Source organism: Mauremys reevesii, linkage group 24, assembly GCF_016161935.1.
Source record: "Mauremys reevesii isolate NIE-2019 linkage group 24, ASM1616193v1, whole genome shotgun sequence".
Classification (NCBI taxonomy): domain Eukaryota; kingdom Metazoa; phylum Chordata; order Testudines; family Geoemydidae; genus Mauremys; species Mauremys reevesii.
In genome coordinates this window covers 10,222,063-10,235,178 of record NC_052646.1, presented here as the reverse complement: position 1 = coordinate 10,235,178, position 13,116 = coordinate 10,222,063, and the positions used below count along the sequence as shown (strand labels likewise).

At 50.5% G+C, this 13,116-nt stretch overlaps 1 protein-coding gene across 5 annotated transcripts in view; it reads left to right on the top strand.

The window, feature by feature from the left end:
• The first annotated feature begins 5,144 nt into the window (after positions 1-5,144).
• Positions 5,145-13,116, top strand: part of USP21 (ubiquitin specific peptidase 21) — a 37,508-nt gene continuing 29,536 nt past the window's right edge. Inside the window, exons 1-3 of one of the 5 annotated variants that reach the window (XM_039513054.1) lie at positions 5,145-5,301; positions 8,167-8,260; positions 8,599-9,412. In XM_039513054.1, the coding sequence (XP_039368988.1) occupies positions 8,178-8,260; positions 8,599-9,412 (897 nt within the window). In that variant the 5' untranslated portion in view covers positions 5,145-5,301; positions 8,167-8,177. Of the gene's footprint in view, positions 5,354-8,111; positions 8,261-8,598; positions 9,413-13,116 lie in introns of those variants that run through there. The other 4 variants (XM_039513053.1, XM_039513056.1, XM_039513055.1 and 1 more) reach the window with 4 other exon arrangements.

The following is a 13,116-nucleotide window of genomic DNA, read 5'->3' as shown; positions in this document are numbered from 1 at the left end:
CTGTAGAGCAGACTCATTTTGTCTCTCTCTCTAAGGGGTCCCGGTGCCACTAGATAGGACAGAACAGCACATCCGGAAGGTGCGTGGGTTACAGCAGCACCACACCGCCTGAGGTGCCGTACCAGCACAAACGCTGTGTGCGGAGCAGGCCATCAGCTCCTTTGCAAACATCACTAATGCCTCTAGCCTCTGTCAAAAGGAGGCTGACGGGTGAGACGAGACTGAGCAAGAGAGATCAGGGGGGTGATGACGTCTTTGGAGTAATGATGTCACTGGACTGATGTCACCGGAAATGACGACATCCCGACTGCGATGTTACAACCTCACTCTTTCCCTTCTGGGGCCTGACCTAACCCTGTGTGCCCTGAGTGGGCGGCTCACCTCGCCTAGGGAGGGAGGTGATTACAGGTAGTGTGAGGCTCAGGACTGCAAAACCATGGCTGGTAAGTAGCACCAGCCCCAGGGAGGGGAAAGAAACACGGGGCGGGGAAGGGTGAGAAAGTGAAAATGGAGAGAGAGAGAAATGTGTTTTAAATGATGTGCAAATAAACATTATGGGGCGAAGTGCCTGTTTGTAAATGGTAACAAATCTCTCCAGTGCGCTTTCCCTCATGAATAACTGGAGATGGGCCTGATCCGGTCCTCTAGGGCAGCAGTTCTCAAACTGGGGGTCGTGCCTCCATTTTAATGGGGTCGCCAGGGCTGGTGTTAGACTTGCCGGGGCCTGGAGCTGAAGCCCGAGCCTCACCGCTTGGGGCTGAAGCTGAAGCCTGAGGGCTTTCGCCCTGGGCGGTGGGACTCAGGTTACAGGCCCCTTGTGTGGGGCTGAAGTCCTTGGGCTTCGGCCCTTCTGCCATCTAGGGGCGGTGAGGCTCCGGTGGGTTCAGGCTTCGGTCTCCCCTCCAGAGGTAGTGTAGTAATTTTTGTTGTCGGAAGGGGGTCACGGTGCAATGAAGTTTGAGAACCCCTGCTCTAGAGTCTACCCTCCCTACCTAGAGAGGCATTTGGGGTATGGCCCAGCACCCTACCCCCATGAGTGATGCATAGCACTATCCCTAGAAGTGATAAAGAACTGCAGAGAAAACAGGGAGAAAAGCTCCAATGTAAAAAAAAAACAAAACAAAAGAGTGGGGAGTCTTAAAATACTTGCAAAGAGCCCAATAAAGGAAAAAGGCACAGGGGTAGATTAGGCGTTACCAAAACCTCCCCAGTATGTTTCGCCACATGAATATTTGAAAAGAAAGTAAAAGGCCGCCCTGAGATGTTGTAAAAGGGGTTTTTAATAATCTGTGAGATAAGTGTTATATTTTTATTATACATTTTTTCTTAGAAAGCAAAGGGTGGGCTTTGTATTGAAAGATAAACCGAAGTGTTGGCATCCTTAAGTATAAAAAGAGAGGAAACCAATACAACAAATAGGAAATATGGCAGCACGGAGGTGCTGTAGTTGTGTGTTCAAGTAGATACTCACAGGGATTTGTAAAAGTTCTGTCAATCAATTTTTTAAATCAGATCATCCCATTTTCCCCATCTTTCCTCAAACAGGTCAACTGCTCATCTAATACAGGCAGTAGATCACTCCATTTCTTTTGGTTCTGGTATTCTCCCTCTGTAGATGGTTTATGTTTTTGCAATCAGAGTGTTAACATGCATGTGGTGGGTGCAGCCACAAACATTCCAAACAGGTGCCCGTCTTTAGTTCATTTCAGACACAGCAGGATAATGTTTCTAGCCCTTTGGCCACAGGAACTTGAGGGATGTGGGTCCTGAAAGGACTTTTGTATCAATTTTCTCACATCAGACCAGTGCTTTATACCTGATTTTAAAGCCAAAACGAAAGCACACGTATTGTCAACGTATATATGCTTTTTTATGTTCCAATTAACCCCATATACCCATTGATGGAGAAAGCACTTGTAATACAGCTACATTTTAAATTGTTACAGTTAAAAGCCACGCAAACAGGATAATGTTATTAAAATCATTTTATTTTTACTGGTGCAAAATAAACATCACTACGTGTATGCAGGTGCTCACCCTGTCTAAGGGGGAGGGAATTGGAGAAAATGTCCAGGTTTTCACATGACACTAGTTAGCTTACTTTTAAAGCCATAAACACACACACATGCCACCAACCCATACCCCAGTGGTTCTCAACCTGGGATATGCAGAGGTCTTCCGGGGGTACATCAACTTATCTAGATATTTGCCTAGTTTTACAACAGGCAACATTTCATTTCATACAGACAATGACTTGTTTATACTGCTCTGTATACTATATACTGAAATGTAAGTACAATATTTATATTCCAATTGATTTATAATTATATGGTAGAAGTGAGAAAGTTGGCAATTTGTCAGTACTAGTGTGGCTGTGACACTTGTATTTTGTCTGATTTTGTAAGCAAGTAGTTTTTAAGTCAGGTGAAACTTGGGGGTACGCAAGACAAATCAGACTCCTGAAAGGGGTACAGTAGTCTGGAAAGGTTAAGAGCCACTGCTGTACCCCATTCCTCTCCCTTCCTAAATCAGCTAAACAGATATTCAAAGTAACTGAGATTCTTGGTTTAAGACCAGAAGGGACCATTGTGATCATCTAGCCTGACCTCCAGCACTAGCAGAACACAGGCCAGAGAACTTCCCTCAACATGGATCCTATTACACAGATAAGCCACTTGAAGCATAGATACATTCAAACCAGCCAGTGTTTTATTGCAAAGCTACATCATGCACCCAAACATACTGGAAATACGGGAACCTGATTGTGTGGCTGCAAACTAACAAATGGGAAAGACAATGGCAAATTGTCAGTTTATTTAACTAGCACAAACTCCTAAGAAAAGTTCCTTGAAGAAGCAGTTGGTTTTTCTATGGCATCTTCAGCTGTGTCTGGGATCACCAAGCAGGAGTTCTCCATGGTAACATACAGACCCGTTTTCATGGATTTATAGATTCCAAGGCCAGAAGGGACCACGGTGATCATCTAGTCTGCCCTCCTGGATAACACAGGCCAGAGACCTGCCCCAAAATAACATATTTTGAACTAGAGCACGTGTTGTTTTTTTTAAAAAAACAATCAATCATTTAAAAATGGCCAGTGATGGAGAATCCACTACAAATCTTGGTACACTGTTCCAATGGTTAATTACTCACACTGTTAAAAATGTACGGCTTATTTCCATCTGAATTTGTCTAGCTTCAGCTTCCAGCCACTGAAGTTGTGTGTATAAAACAGAGAAAAAGCATTACATCCATTCTGAATGGCTGCATTATGGATCACCTCCTCCCCTGCAATACACCCCCTTCCCACAGCACACCCCCTCCTCCTTGTTACAGAAAGTGCTGATAGTGTTAAAATCTCACAATAATGGGGATAACTGTCTGCAGGGCAGTGTTTGTGGAACGGGGGAAAGGCTTTTCACCAATTTCACAGCCCCCATATGCTGCTGTTTCAGTGTGGTACAAAGGGATATTGATTGGGGGGGGGGAGCAGCATGAGCTCTTTAGAATTATAACACACAGAAATATGAAACAGCATTGATCAGCATCAGAAGTTTGCACTGTAACCGACATGTGTGACTGTTGCTTGGTCTTTCCTTCTCTGCCCAGAAGGAGAAGCATGTGCAGAGGAGTCTTGTTTTCATAGGCTTTCTTTTAAATGTTATTTTATGGTTACTATTATTACCATTTATAACTATACCTGTTGCCATGTGTTTCTGTTAGAGAAGGCGGGGCAAAGAAATATGCCTCGCACTTGGAGTGGAAAGTGACATGATTTGTGACGGTTCTTAGTTCTCAGGGTAATTAATTCACAGTCTCAGGCCAGCCCAGGAGAAAGTTCTGTCTCCCGCCTAGACAGGCTTTACTCTTATAGTTGAGAGTTCCACTGAGCCAGAGGAGTGAAGCTGTTGACCACGGTCTTCGTCCTGGAGCTCTTAACAATCTGTAAGTATCCTGGGCCCAGGGAATGGAGCGCTTTGAAGATAAAAGACCGCAACCTTGAACTTGGTCTGTTATTCTGTGGCAGCCGGCATAGGGAGCAGAGGATGGATCTGATGTGCTTGTAGCAGCCTGTGCTGCTGAAGAGACGTGGCTGCAATGTTCTGTACCAGTTGGAGTTTCCTGAGTGCCAAAGGCTTCATGCCCAGCCTATCACATGTCTGCCATACAGCTGAGAGGTGATGAAGACCTGAATAATTTAGGTCAGGTCATCATCTGCCAAGGTGGGACAGAGTGTCCCAGCCAACCAGAGATGGTGGAAAGTGTTACTTGGGCAGTTGCTAGGTGAGGGCTCAGCATCAGCAAGGAACCCAAGAGTATTCCTAACATGACAGATGGAATTAGCCAATTGCAGATGTGACCCTTCAGTCAAAGGAGACTGCACCATGGCTGCAAACTCTGCAAAACAGTGTCCTCTGCACCAGCACCACCTCTGTCCTCCTTGAATTCAGCTTCAGCCAGCTCTTTTTCAGCCATGAGCGGATCTCAGCCACGCACACATTTAGTGTAATATTTCCCCACGTATCCCTGGGGACCCCTGCATTTGGGAGGGGGTACAGGATATGCCAATGTACCCTATAGGTATGCTAAGAGACGTCCCCAGTGGGCAGGCTGGCTTAACCCTTGTACTTACACATCTAGTGCTGCATCTCCCAACCCTGGTAGCATAGATGTGGTGTGTCCCGTACCTCCCAGCACAGGGGGCCCCACAGGATGTGGTATGTCCAGTACCCCAGCACAGGGGTCCCCAGGGCACATGGTTAGGGTTAGCACCGTGCTGTGTCCCCTACCCCCAAGAACAGGGGTCCCCACCAGGGGATGTGCTATGTCCCCTACCCTGCCCCCGCCAGCCCAGGCGTCCCCCCAGTGGGTGTGGTATATCCCGTGCCCCCCAGCCCAGGCGTCCCCCCAGTGGGTGTGGTATATCCCGTGCCCCCCAGCCCAGGCGTCCCCCCAGTGGGTGTGGTATATCCCGTGCCCCCAGCACAGATAATCGGGTGCCAAAGTCCCCTTGAACAGCAGCAGCCGGAGCCTCGGCTTTCCTACAGTAACTTTCCCTGTTGGTGCTACTGTCTCTTTAACGGGGGGGGGGGGGGACGCCTCTCTGCCTCCATGGCGACGGGGATGTGTCACTAGAGCAGGACGGTGACGCACGCGCAAACTGGGCCTAGAAGGAGAAGGCTGCGGATGGCAGCACATGCGCCATGAGCCGACCGAAGTAACTCGTAGCCGGGCAGCGGGGACAGAAACAAAGATGGCGGCTTGTGGTGCGGGAGTTGTTGCTATGGCGTCCTGCAGGAGGTAGGGTCCGACCCACCCCCCAGGGCCTCGGAGGGGGTGGGCACCCTCCATGGTATGTGGGGTTACGGGGGTTTCCTCGGGCTGTAGGGATGGGGGTGAGGTATATAGGGGGGCCGTATATGGGGGTTACTCTCCTGGGGCTGTGGCCTGCATAGAGGGTGTAATGTGTATATGGGAGTTACTCTATAGGGGCTTGGGGCCTGCATATAAGGGATAATGTATGTATGGGAGGCTGTATATAGGGGGTTACTCTAGGGGATTGGAGCCTGCATATAGGGGATAATGTGTATATATAGGGGGCTGTATATAGGGGATTGAGGTTTGGGGCCTCCATATGGGGGTGTAATATATATATATATATATATATATATATAATGGGTGATTGCTCTCTCTAGGGGCTGTGGGATGATGGATAGATGCCTCTGCATAGGGTTATGGAATGGTGTATAGGGGGCTGGGGCTGTAGGGGGTCTCTAGGGAGCTGGAGGTCACATAGAGTAGATGTGGTTTGGGGGGCAGGGTGAGGGAAGGCTGGAATGATCAGTAGCTGGGCTCTGCACAAGGACACTGCCCTGCCCCTTGTACTTGGGTTCTCTCCCTTCAGGCAAGGGGCAGGCTGGCTGGCTGGCAACAAGGGGTGTGTGAACTGGGTAGGATGAGGAATGACGGAGGTGAGTGTGGCAGGTGGGGAAGCACCACAGAAAGTTTTGAAAATAAGTTTTCTTTATTTGAGTGATCCGTACAGAGATTGCCTCTGGAGATGAAAAGTCCTTGCTGTCTGGGAAAAGTCTTTGCTGTCTGGCGCTGTCCGTGGAAGTGCTGCCTGAAGAGACTACTGGTCCCAGCCAGCCATGCAGCATGGCTGCTTAGATTGAAAGGGAGCACTGCATGCTGGGATCTGTAGTCGCTGTGGGCTGCACCTCTAGGTATAAGATGGAAGGTGGATGCAGCTTTCTCCATTTTACACAAATTTGGGGCAGCCCTTGGGCTCCTGGCAACTTGACCAATGCCATGCTTGGATGGGCAGAATCTGCACACTGTGCCATCCTACTTGCAAGGGGAAGTGTCACATGACTTGGCTTTGACTGGCCAGCTGCTCTGAAGCCCTGGCCTGGTGTCCCAGTTCATAGCACTCCCCTGTGCTTTCCCTTTCTGAAATGCCACATACTCTGTCTTGAGGCCATTGAGCAGTAGCAGGGGCCTGTGCTGATTTTCCTGAAGCAAATCGCAAATGAATCGTGCTCCTCTTATCTCAATATGTATTGCGGGGATTTGCTATTGTGACACGTTTGTGGCTTCCCAATTGCCATTATGCTGGACCGGTAGGAACTTCATGATGACATCAGGGATAGAAAAAACACTGATTCTCCTGCTCCAAAAGCATAGACCTCTGTTGTTTGAGTTAAAAGGGAATCCCCATTAGCTTTTAGAAATGTCGGACTTATGACACACAGCTGAGTAGGTCTGATTCCATCCAGAAGATGGTAGCATTATGCATACAGATTAGCCAGTTAATGACAGTGTACAGGATGGTGCTGATGGACCCTAATTAAGGCTTCTAGCTCTCTTCGATCCGGTATGCCAGGTATTGGCTGGCTTCATTGTGTGGGGTCTGTGCCCTCTCCACTGTTGTGTGCTGGATGCCAGAAGGCAGGAATGGGCCAGGGCCCCTGTTCTAGAGAGCGGGGGTGGGGAATCAGTAAGTTTCTTTGCCAGATATGAGCACTGTTTCTGGTTATGAGCTCTGCAGTGGCAAAGCCCAGCCCCTGCCAGAGGCGGTTGGTGGGAGTAACTGGCAACCCGCGTCCTGACTAGAGGCTCAGTGACTCACCCTAATCACCTCTGTAGTTCAGCGTGAGAAGTGAGAGGGTTTGACAGCAGCACCCTGTGGGGAAAGGTCTGACTGGAGAGCCTGGGAACCAGGTGGCAGGGGAGCAAACTGGGACCTCTGACGTGCCTTAGCCATGCCATGGAGAGACCCCTGCGGTCTGGTCACCAGGGCCCATTCAGCCCTTGGCCTCTCTGTCAGACTGACACAAGGCACCCACTGATCCTCCTCGTGGTGCAGTGGCTCCTTCTGCACAGACCACCTAGCTGCAGTTAGCGGCATGGCCGCGGAGGGTATGTCGGCACTGTGATTAGACACGCGTGGCTGGCCGTGCCAGCTGACTTGAGCTCAGAGGGCTCGGTCTAAGTGCTTGTTAACTGCGGTGTAGATATTTGGGCTTGGGCTGCAGCCTCAGCTCTGGGTCCCTCTCACCTCGCAGGGTCCTAGAGCCAGGGCTCCAGCCCGAGCCTGAACATCTACGCTGCAATTAAACAGCCCCTTAGCCTGAGTCAGCTGGCACAGGCCGGCTGGTTCTGCCGCCTGGTTCCCCCGGCCGGGGGTTTTCATTGCAGCATCAACATACCCTTAGTTACACCTGCCTGGAGCTTGGTGGTCTTGGCTGGAAGGCACCAGAGCCCATTAACTCTCTCCCTTGAAAACCTGCTGAAAGGGGAGTAAAAGGCCGTCTCAGGAGACTGTCCTCGAAGCAGAGCAGAAAGGGGGGTAGATGGCGTGATGCTGCCTCTAGCTAGGAGCAGGCACTCCTGGCTCAGCTGTGTGATGGTGCTGGCGCATTGTGGGTTAGGGAGAGCCTGTGCCCAGCTTTCTCTCTTCACTAGCAGCACCACCTGTTGCCCTCCTGAGGATACTGCATCATTTCCTGCCCAGGTGTGCAGTATCCTACTCCGGTGGGTGGAGTCCGATGGGGCCTGTCTCACTGCAGACCCTTCCTCCCTTTCCCTTGTGACACGGACCAGAAGTCCTGGATGAAACCGCTATGGGAGCCTGTCCCTGGATCATCCTGTCTTGTGTTCTAGGGCCTCAGCCAATGGGAATCTCCACCTGGACAGCCACCGTGGAGGGGTGTGAGCTTGGTGCCGGAGGGGAAGAGACGCTCGCAGCTTGTGAGAGGTATGTCCAGTTGTGCTGCCTCAGAGCCCCAGGCCCTGCAGCCCAGCATCTGCGCCTCAGCCGTGGCCAGCACCTGATGCTGCAGAGGAAGGTTTCCGCTTCCCATAACGCAGCTAGCCAGCTTTGAATTACAGAGAATCCACCCAAGTTACACAGGGAGTCGGCGCTGGAATCCAGGAGCCTGGTCTCCCATTCCCTTGCTGAACCCGCTAGACCACACTGCCCTCCTGGAGCTGGGATTCGCAGCCTGGAGTCCTGCCTCCTGGTAGCTGGGCTCCATCTGAGTGACTCTGGCTTTGATCCGCCATGCTGACTTGTCTTTCTCCCTGTCTCCCCAGGGTTCTCCTCTCCGTCGTCTCTACGATGCCCCAGGCCTCTGAACACCGGGTCAGCCGGGCTAGAGAGCAGGTCATCACATCGCAGCCCAAGGCCACCACCAAGCTACTGAACGGACACCGGGCCGTGAGCCAGGAGCGCCACGCCTCAGTCTCCCCTGCACTGGCCAATGGGCTCTCCATGGCTCCCAAGCTTCGCCCGCTGCCTCCCCGGCCCAGCCCACTGGATGATCGGGGGAAGAAGCAGGAGCTTGAAAGGGGTCGTGCTTCGAAGCGCAGTGACCAGCTGCGGGGCTCGGTGCCCAGGCGAGGGCCAGTGAAGGCTGACCATGCGGTCAAGGTGCCCAACTCCCCACAGCCTGGCACCATGTCAGGCAGCGCCTCCTTCTCCCTCCCATCAGGAGTGTTGCTGGTGGAACGAGACTCTGAGCGCAGGAGGAACAACCTTGCCCGCTCCAAATCTATCAGCATTGGGGACCTGAGCCAAGCTGGGGGGCGAGGGGAGGAGCTGAGCATGGTGCTCAGCCGCCTGGTGCTCCGGGACCGCAGCCCATCCTGCAGCCAGAAGCTGGGCCTCGGGCCCTTGGCTCTCCAGCGGAGCTCCTCGCTCAGGAGGGTCAATGTGTCTCCTGGGCTGGATGGGAGGCCCACTGGCACGCTGCTTTCTGTCCGCACTGAGGGCTGCACCAGGACTCACACCCCTGATCCTCAGGTCTCCGAGTACGTGCACCCCCAGGATGTCCCAGCAGCTGGAAGCCCACCCCAGGGCAAGGTACCGCCTCCAGCTCCGAGCAGGCCCGACAAGAAGGTGTCTGCTGTAATTGTTGTTTGACATCTACTGAGCGTGGCGGGTAGCACTCTGAGTTGCCTTCCTCCCTGTGCTCTGCTCCCAGGCCTGCTGGGGTGGATGAGCCTCGTTACTGCAGACTGCTAGAGAGTGGCAGTGCCTGATCTGATGCAATCTGGGGCTTCCTCAAGGGGGAGGGGGGCTTTCTCCCATCTTGCCCCAGCCCTTACTTTCCATGGAGGAATCTAGGCCGAAGGCTCCCCATTGAGCCCTGGTGCTCTGTGGTTTTGCCCCAAGCTGCCCCCAGCCTCCTTGTTCCATGAGAACCCAGCACCTTGTGGGTGGGATCCTGGGAAAATGAGCTTGTGGTTGCTGTGATTCTGGCTTCAACCTGCTGAGCAGACAAGTCGAAAGCCAGCACCACCATGGACTCCCCCGCTCTGCCCATCCAGCTGAGCACTCTGCCTCCATAGAGCTAGCAACAGAGTTGCTGCTGTCAGAACAACGCTGCCAGGAGGCAGAATAGTCGGATGTGCTGGGTTGGCGGGAGGGTGATGTGCCTCAGCAAGGTTGGCGGGAGGGTGATGTGCCTTAGCAAGGCTGGCAGCTGGGACTTGGAGGTGGAGTGATTTTTGTGAGTCCCTTGTCTGACCATGCTTCCAGGAGCATCCTTCCAGCACACCATGCCTTCAGCGTCCTCCTATCTGCCCTCATGCACGTGTAAGCCTGTGGGGACTGGGCTGCATCAGAATTTAGTTGCCAGGCCTGCAGGAAGTCTGCGGGGGTCTCTGGCTCTGCTGAGCAGGAGCACTGCATGCCAGCAAGCAAGCAGTCCCAGCATGGATGATATCCCTGTGGGCCCTGACTTGGCTTGCAGCAGCGACTTTGGCTGCTCCAGGAACTGCATCAAGCGCTGGGGGGTGGGAGGGGTGGAGAACCAGCTGGTGGTTTCAGTGAAGACATCTAGCTAGTGGGATTGCATGTGAAGTTAACAGATGCCCTGAGGATTGTTAGATTGCTCATCCAGGAGACTCAGGGATGTGTGATGGGGGGCGGTGAGTGATATGCAAAACTACAAAGGTTAGCGATGGCCCCTCAATCTCTCTGGCTACTGCAGGAGTGTCCCCTACAACAGACGTGATATCAAAGGCTCTGCCCGAGGTGATCAAAGTGGCCAAAACTGTCCAAATGCTCACTCAAATGTTGAGCTACCAGCTTTGGGATTCCCCCATGGCCTGACCCAGACCTTCCCCTCAGCCCCTGCCTGCAGCTCCTCCTCTTCCCTAGTGTCGTGGAAAAATTGACCACGCCTTTATTTTGGGTCAGACACACTGAGGCACTTTTATTATAGTACAAGCATGCATGCAGGGAGAGGGTTAAAACTCCCCTCTGCCTGTTACAAATTTTACCGAGCTTATAAAGTTTAAAACCGCAAATTAGCATTTACTTAAAATACCCTTATTTGGGAGTATCAGTTGTGACATTTGCAAGCTACTTCAGTTTTTTTCATACATGGTGTTTCCTTTTATTGTTTCTGGGCAGTTTTCGTTGATAGTCTGCCTGCCTGTAAGACCCCTCCTTTGCGGTTGCATTGGATAAGGCTCAGCATTCTAGCTGAGCTTCCCTCAGTTCCCCTTTCTCTGGTTTCTTCATCACCCCCCCCCCCTCATGCCCCTGATATAGACAGACAAGAATTGCAGAAGTTAACCTTTGTTCTATATAGCAATTGGGTTTTGCTAACAGACCTGGGCCTGAAAGGCAGGGGTTAGGATGCAGTTTGCTTCTGACCCTATGGGTGGGGGTCTGGATCTTAATTGTTAATAATGCCTTATTGTTTACCAAATTGCCCAATACAACTACTTCCAATAGAGTTGCACAGCAAGCCCCCTCCCAACTACATGTGCGCCCACCTACGTGCGGCTACATTGTACAAGACTCTTTATTAATTTTCCATTGCTAATATGCTGTTATACTAGGCCATGTTTCACAATTATCAGTAGGCGTTGGTTCCCCTTTCTCCTGTTGGCCTTTCGATTATGCCATACCAGCTATCCTATGTCTTAATATCAAGCTGACCTATAATGGCCTAATGTTAATTATGCTCAGCTAATTCAACATGGGGCAAGCGGGACACAGTCTGGGGCAAGTGGGACCCCTTAAAATCCCTAACAATTCCCTCCTTTTGATGCCAAATCAATGGCATCAACTTCCTCAATGTGAATATTAATTAAGGCCTGGACCTCAAAACTTGTAGGCTCATTTTATAGGGTGCTTCCAGGGTTTCAGGCAGACAGGGATTTATTTCCCTCAAGGGAACAAGGGCCACTTAATAAAGTGGCATAAACAAAGCAAATATAGGGCAGGGACAACAAGCTTTACAACAACAATAACAAAAAACAAATATGCATGGACAACCCTCCTTTTGATAGTCCCCACTATATGTACCTAGAGGTATGGAGGGCTAGAGGGTTTTGATAATGTAATGGGCTAGGCATATCAGGTGGCTTGATTTCCCAAATGTCTTGGCGAATACCCAATCTCATATGCATGCTTCCCACGGGCCTGGCAGGATTCGGTATGTGGAAGCTCACACTTTCTTTAACTGGTCCATATGCTTGGAAGGAGTACTGTGAATGCACACGAATTACCCAGAGAATTTCCAATTATGCCTTCATGACCACAGGTCAGATGGTACTATTTAATACCACCTCTTAATACCTTTTGGGTCATAGAACTAAGGGCTGAAATAACGTGCAATCCACCCATTCCTGCCTACACCTGAGTTAACTGCGCCCCAGAAATAATACTGGGTATACTTTTCCAGTTGGCCTAATTTACCTTCAGGCTGTTGGGTTTCACAAATACTTGGACAAATAGCGGCAATTTGAAAGGGAGTTAACGGTAAAGTAAACCTGATAGTTCCTAACGTGGCATTAAGTATAATTTATTTGAATCCCTCTGGGTCTCTTTTCTATAGGGGCTATACCACAGCTATTGGTTATATACGTGGACAACTTCCTGCGATGCCTCTGGGTTTGTAGTACGAGAGGGAGAATACTGTAATAAGGTACAGGTGATGTTATCTGCTACAGGGATGGCCTCTAGGCAGGAAAACAGACTTTTCCATGAGTATTGTGGCAGATTCCAGAAACTAGCATTTTATCTACCTTGTCATAGAATGCATCTATGTCAAAGATTGTTTCCTTACACAGTTTGGCTAGTTTGTTTGCAAGTTCCCCTTTTCCCGTTCCACTGTCCCTACATACTGAGGGTGGTGAGCACAATGTAAATGCTGCTTAATGTGGAGAGTCTTGCAGACTTGCTGCATGTCCTGACCCATAAAGTGGATACCTCGGTTACTGTTTATAGAAACAGGGAGACCGAATCATGAATAAAAATCCCTAAACAATTTCTTTGCTACTGTGATGGAGGCAGCCTCTGCACAAGGCAAGGCTCCAATTTATCCAGAGACTATACAGACACATATTTATATGAGCAACCGTTTGGCATGTTGATAAAGTCAATCCAGATATTCACAGACAGGCCCCACAGAGTGGGGTGAGCTGCCGGTTAGTCCGGACTGGCTTACCACTATTGTGTACTACTAGTGTCGTGACACCAGTGTAATCATCCCTCCTTTGCTCACAAATACTTTACTAAAACTAACACATACTTACAATTACAACATTCAAACATAAAATTAATCTAAATAATTTTCCTTTATAAATACCCTT